Source organism: Nothoprocta perdicaria, unplaced genomic scaffold (genome assembly GCF_003342845.1).
Source record: "Nothoprocta perdicaria isolate Ctin4 unplaced genomic scaffold, notPer1 scaffold_3, whole genome shotgun sequence".
Taxonomy (NCBI): domain Eukaryota; kingdom Metazoa; phylum Chordata; class Aves; order Tinamiformes; family Tinamidae; genus Nothoprocta; species Nothoprocta perdicaria.
This window is the reverse complement of record NW_020455532.1, coordinates 6,982,222-6,988,887: the sequence shown is the minus strand read 5'-3', so window position 1 is coordinate 6,988,887 and position 6,666 is coordinate 6,982,222. Positions and strand designations below refer to the sequence as shown.

Genomic DNA, 6,666 nt, shown 5'->3' with positions numbered 1-6,666 from the left:
TAATATTTTAAATTAAACAGTGACACTGCTGTTAGCTCACTGATGTGCTTGGCATACCCTGGAGAACGGAGCTAACTACAAGCAGCAGCTCAATAGGTGCCCATCCTCTAACTGCATTAAGTGAAGCACAGCTTTGTTAAGTCGTGTCCACACAGGAAGCCTGAAGAAAGCAGATACCTTGCAAGCCTTTCCCGCAGCTAGTAAGGGGATTATTATATTAAAACTTCAAAGACTGCAGTTCGCCCTGCCACAAAGTACCTAGAAGGATGAGATTTAAAGTGATGAAAGATGACATATTAAGACTGTGTGCTTTCAAATGGACAAAAAAWATCTAAAGCATAAATCAACCCCTTTTTAATACCAGTTTAGTATGTTCCAAGGTAAAAGAGAACACAAACAGAACCTGCAAAGAGAACATCTGACAATGAGATGTAAAGAAAATAATGCTGAATATGGGCTTTAGTTTTGTGGATTATGGATACCCCTGAATCAGCACAATAAACAGACTTTCAGATCCTGTTTTGGATCTCTGCAGAGCATTAAGCTCACTCAACCAGCACAGCCATAGAGTCTCCTCCTTGGTTCCTCCCTTCTCAGCCTTTCTGCACCTGCCAAGACAAACTTTCCTATTTTATCCTGATTGCAGGGAACCGAGCAGAAGCTTTGTCCCTGTTTAAGTGCATATACAGCTGGAATTTCACAATCTAATTACAATTAAATACAACACTGGATTTGAAAGCTGTAATTAAAGATATAATTGGCCATTTCTTAAAAAAGTTAATTGGTATTTTAATTGAAAGCCTATTAAATACATGGGGAAATGTTGAGAGATTAGCTAATCCAAGATTGACAGAAAACCAGAAATTCTTCTTAGAGTTTTTTTTTTTTTTTTTTAAAGCGAATGTCTAATTAAACACTTTCCAAAGCATGCTGCCTTGGTCAAACGCTGAGAAAATGAGAAATTAAGCTTTGGGGGGTTGTCAGTGCTCTTTCTGCCCATCTTTGCCAGAGGAAGTCAAGAGGTTCGGACCCTCCAGCTCTGTGCTACTGGCAGGCAACGCTGACMCTTTCAAACTCAGAATCTAACTCTCTTTTCGGTGCAGATAAACAGCCAGTTGAAAACATAACAGCTTTATGCACTTACGTGCTTTTAGTTAAAAGGCTGAACAGCACCACCACTCTGTTGAGCTCTATTCTGTTCTGATACCACTACAACAATTAATAGACAAGAATTTTATTCTCAATAGTAAAGAAGTTCTCATACTTATTAAAATTCTGTTACGAATGTTTTCACATTCTGTTGTCACTACAGGGCAGTGATGCCACCTGTCCCTGTACTGCCTTGAAGACAAGCAGTCCAAATACCTGTTCCATAGGAGGAAAGAGTGGAATATGAGTATCTCTTTGAAAAAGAGATGGGGAGAAAGCAGGGAAGAAATCAATTCCAAGAGCTGCTAAAAATCCACTTTTTCACCTGAACAATTATTTAATGATATCCTTTAAAATACTAATGTCACTCTAAGGGATTTATCATTTGAAGTGGCATTTCCATGGTAGCCTGGGAACTATGGCTGTAATCTCGTCTAAGCTTTTAAAGCTCTAATAAAGCCCCCTATCAATAATCAAGGATAGAACAGTTGGTTTCACTGTGGTTTTCATCTCATCACGCTCTGTAAAATGGCTGTGTCCCTTCTTCTCACAGAAYGCTGCCCAGCCTGCTGCTTGTGCGCCTTGTAAGAAAGTACAGCRAGTAACCACAGGTGCTTCCCAAGATCTACCTTTTAAAATAAATTAAAATGTATTTTAATTAAATAATAAAGTCACATAATTAAGTTGTAGGGAAAGAAGGTATGCACATGTCGAGCACTTTTTTCAATTTCAGGTTTTGACTGTCCACTTAAAAGATCACTTRCTACTTTTGTTTTAAAATCTATCACTTTTGTTTTAAAATGAATATTTCTCACAGAATAGTAGCTGTGGTGCCAATATTGAGTCAGTTGTATTAGAATATAATTTTTTTTTCTGTATATTCCCAGTGTATAGAGAATAAAAACTGCTTGCCGGGTAGGGAACTAGACAAAAAAAACCTCACCTGAGAAAAATGTACATACATTCTGAGGGAGAAAGGTGTTTAATAAAATGAAAGACAAGCAAGTTATTTGAGAACCTGTGCATCAGCTACCAATATGACAGATTAAAACATGAAATTATGCCAAATTTGCAATTTCCCAAAACAAACTGGACACTGCATGTGCAAACTTACAGCTGGATTTGTGAGCTTGCAATGATACACAAACCACAGTTAGGACTAAACTAACAGAAAAAGCACACCATCTATCCATGAAAACTACCAATCCAGAAACTCTACTGAAGTGGAAAAAAAAAAAAAGTATCAGCACCATGGCAGACAAACAGATGTTCGACATTTTGGGTTAAAAAAAATACAGACTCAAAACAAATCCCAAAGGACAAAAATCCAGCACCAGAAAGACGGTCAAGATGATTTTGTTCCATTCTTAACCTCAGAAGGCATCTCTGGCATCTGCAAGAACAGTAATAATCACCTGTTTCGTAAGCATTACAGCTACACATATGGACTATGCCATTTCTAAGCTATAGAAGACATGCAGGAAAAAYGCAAGTTCCACATATCACCACTGCTCTTCTTTGGGAAGATTCACTGCACCACGTTCCTCATCTCATTTAGGACTGCCACTAGCCTTACTACTTATTTTTTCTTCCTTTAAATAAATTATATCCATACTATGGCCCATCTAGAAATTATGATCATTTTAAATGGCCAAAATTTGCAGGCAACACAGTCATGCACGTGCTCAAAATTTAGAGAATTTTGGTGACACTTAGATGAGAGTTTTGAAGCACTGGTAACCAATGACTGAGATRGGGATGGCTGCAGGAAACCTTTTCCCTCAAGCCCAAACACAGGCTTTCCTGGACTTCGGTACCATCTGCTGGATGCTTCTTGCTATGGCTCTAGCTCCAACACTAGCAGAGCATTCACCTGAGGAAAAAAGCCTTATACATTTTACCTGGTTCATAATTAGCAAGATAGACACGTTACAAGGACTTACCTTAAAATACCAAATATATGGCATGGGTGTGTAGAGAAAAAAAAACCACACACAACAAAACAAACAACCACTGCCACAAAACTAAGATTGAGAAAAGAAACAGAGGACAGACTTAGTATATTCAGCAGGGGCTGCTTGGATCAAYTTAAGCAGAATTATAGCCAAGTGCGAGACCATGTCCGAAATACTGTACAAGAACTTCCAGCTAGGAGCCAGTGCATTGCAAATTAGAACCCCTCCCACTTCTAGTATGCGAGTAGTCCACAAGTATTTTCTTGAGCTGAAAACAAGACCAAGGAAACTACAATATGCATCCAATTTTATTGTTTTAATAAACAGTGCAATTATTCTAATCTCGATGCTTTATCAACAGTATGATGCTAATGCTTTCCTGGACAAATAAATTACTGCAAGAAGCAAAATAAGATAGTTCTTATTAAATAGATGGAATCCAACACAGGAAAGTCAACAAAAATAGAAACGGGTAATTTTTTTTAAACATCACTGGAAAAGAAGTCAAAGCAATAACAAAACAATAAAAAAAGAATAAATTTAAAAAAAATCTTAATTGTCCTCAGCCTCAAGATTTATGTTATTTCCAAACTTCGCATAGAGCTGAACTTTCAGGTCAGACAGCACTCTTTGAATTGATTCCACTCGAGATTCTAAAGCTTCAATTTCTTCTTGTAAGTTTTTCTGAAAAAGAAAAATATATATATGTGATAACTTAGAAAAAATAGAGCCATATTTGTCAGCAATATATAATCAAAGGAACCTTTTTTTTTTTTTTTTGCCAATTTGGGCTCCTTTGATGGTTAAAGGATGAATAAACCAATCGTCCAAATGACAAATTACAAGACTTCATAAAACATACTCAAATTGAGCACCTCAATATCACTGGCCCAAATACATTACTCTTCAAGATCAACACAAGACAAAGATCAATCAGAATGAAAAAAATATTTCCTTTTTGAGGTTTGTGACCAGTTAACAGGCTCTGGCTTCAGATGAATGGTCAGTATTACATAATATCACAGCCAAGATAATCATAAAGAAAAAGATGAAAGATGAACAGACCCTCCCACCACAAGACTCATCACGCTATGGCAGACAGTGCTAAAGGGACYCCCTTTCACCCCCCACAAACCTTTGCCTCCTCCAGCATCTCTTCTGTCTCTTCTTGGGAATGACTAATGAAGACATCTCCAATCTGGTAGGGTATCAGCAGTGAGTCACTATCATCAAGCATCATGATGTCGTCAGAGGCATCTTCCAAATTCTGAAGTTGCTTCTATTGATCAAGACACRAGAAAGCTGGTCACCTTGGGCTACATGAATTATTACCGTGGATGCATTAGCATGCTACTTATGTCAAGTACTGGAAGCAGAGAGATGCCACACTTTGGACAAAAATCCTACTCAAAAGAGAAATCATTTCAATTAAGTATTACAGCCTTGGGGAGTTTACCTGCACAGAGACCTAGTCAATATTCAGCACCCCTCACTAATAGGACAGTTAACCGCTTAGACAAGTGAAGTGAARTTAAATCAGTCATACTGAATCTGAAGTATTATTATACAGGAATCTCTGAATTAAACCAGAGAACAAGACAACAAATAAGGTGACAAATTTTAATGACCTTATCACAAGAACAGGATAGCTTAAAGTTCTAACACCTTAAGCTACTAGCAAAACGTCAAACTACAAGTCCATGTTTTTACTGTCTGTAAAAGTCTTCGAGTAGGTAGTATTGACCCTTAAAYAARWAAAAAAAAAAAAAAAAAAAAAAATCATTTACCTATTCTCCTGCCCATTCTCTGAGATACAGGTCAGAAATTGACAGAAAGGGGAAAAAAAAAAAAAAAAAGAAAGAAAATAAAGGAACTGGGTAGCACTGAATACCTTTTTCACTTCTATTTCTTCCTTCAGCTCCGTGATCCTGCTGGTATTCCTCGCGAATTTGTTAATTTTCTGCTGATCCTCAAAGGTGACGTTGACATCCTCGGCGGCCTGCAAGGAGGACAGAGCTAAGGCGCCGGGTCCCCGAGGGCGCCGCGAGACCCGCGGCCGCCGGGCGGGCTGCCCGGTGCCGCCCGGTACCGCCCGGCCCGCAGCCCCGGGGCGCCTTCACCCAACGCTGCGCCCGGGGCGACCAGCTACGGGCGGCGGAAGCCTCCTTCGGGCGCTGCCTCTCCGCTGCCCTTCCCCGGCGCGGCGGACACGGGGCCCGCGGCGCGGGGAGCGGCAGCTGCCGCCGGGGGTGGCGTGACCGCGGCCCCTCGGCGCGGGGAGCCCCGCGGAGCCGCACAGCAGCCCGGCCCGCACTCACCGCCTTCTTCATGGTGGCGGCCATATTGGACGGGCGCAACCACTCGCGCCCCGCGCAGGGGAGGAGGGTGGCGGGGGGAGGACGGCGGCGGCACCTGGCAGGGCTCCCTGCTGCCTCCCTCCTCCTCCTCGTCCTCTGTCCGCGCCGCTCGCTCTTCCCTGGCGCCGCCAGTYGCGGGTTCCGGGCGCGGGGAGCCGCAGGCGCCGCGGACGGTCTCCCCCCTCCCCCCCCCCAAGCGCCGCGCTTGGTACGTCCCGCTTAAAGGGGCCGAGCGGCCGCCGCCGCCTACGCAGCCGGGGCTGGGTCGCGCGGGGGCGCTCTGGGATAGCGGCGCGGGGGCAGCCCCGGCGGTAACGTGGAACCGTAGACTGGTTATGGTCGGAAAAGACCTTCAGGGTCGTCGAGTCCAACCGTTAGCCCTTCAGCACCGTGCCTGCCGCACCATGTCCCCAGGCGCCTCAGCTCCACGTGTCTTGAGCGCTGCCAGGGACGGGGGCGCCACCGCTACCCTGGGCAGCCTGGTCCAGAGCTTCACCACCCTTTCTGTGTAGAAATTTTCCTAGTACCCAACCTGAACCTCCCCTTGTGCAATTTAAGGCCATTCCCTCCTGTCCTGTCTATAGTTATTCTGGAGACTGACCCCCACCTCAGCACAACCTCCCTTCAGGCAGCTGTGGGGAGTGACACGGTCTGCCCTGAGCCTCCTCCACACTAACTAACCCCAGCTCCCTCAGCTGCTCCTCATAAGGTCCGTGCTCCAGCCCATTCCCCGGCTTCCTTGCCCTTCTCTGAACACACTCCAGCACCTCCATGTCTGTCTTGTAGTGAGGGGCCCAAAACTGAACACAGTATTCGAGGTCTAGCCTCACCAGAGGGGCTTATTCCGAAGCAAAAATAAATGTTTTTTTTTTTACGACAGCTGGTTGGCCTCTTGCGAGAGAGGCACAAGCCTGGCACTTGCACATGCAGTTGCCTCCACATTTCAGTTTRGTAGCCTGTGCCTTGGTACCAAGCGGGGGAAGCAGGTGGCCCAAAGCATTTCACCACTGTGGTGAGGTGGTCATGAGAATCACCAAGATTCTAATGTATGTAGAGTGAAAGCCCTAGAAGAAGTAAATTTTTAAAGCTTTGGGCCTGAGTGTCATCCCCGGCTGCCAGAGCTGCTGAGTCTTTTGCTGCCCAGAATTAACCTCTGCTGGTTTGGAGTCCAGAGGTCGGCAGCATTTCCTGAAGGCAGCAGTCTG

The 6,666-nt window shown here is 43.9% G+C and overlaps 1 protein-coding gene across 1 annotated transcript; it reads right to left on the bottom strand.

Moving 5' to 3' along the window:
- Positions 1-3,401: 3,401 nt before the first annotated feature.
- Positions 3,402-5,474, bottom strand: PFDN4 (prefoldin subunit 4). Its single transcript, XM_026042090.1, has 4 exons — positions 5,423-5,474; positions 4,996-5,103; positions 4,240-4,383; positions 3,402-3,788 (listed from the first exon to the last, which is right to left on the bottom strand). The coding sequence occupies exons 1-4, from the start codon at positions 5,444-5,446 to the stop codon at positions 3,657-3,659; spliced, it is 408 nt and encodes a 135-aa protein (XP_025897875.1). The 5' UTR covers positions 5,447-5,474; the 3' UTR covers positions 3,402-3,656.
- Positions 5,475-6,666: the final 1,192 nt, after the last annotated feature.

Bases quoted from the DNA above. Each gene is read 5' to 3' on its own strand.
- PFDN4 (XM_026042090.1), bottom strand. From the start codon at position 5,446: ATGGCCGCCACCATGAAGAAGGCG. The intron at 5,104-5,422 runs GTGAGTGCGGGC...TCCTCCTTGCAG, and splicing joins CCGCCACCATGAAGAAGGCG to GCCGCCGAGGATGTCAACGT. The intron at 3,789-4,239 runs GTTTGTGGGGGG...TTTCTTTTTCAG, and splicing joins AGATGCTGGAGGAGGCAAAG to AAAAACTTACAAGAAGAAAT.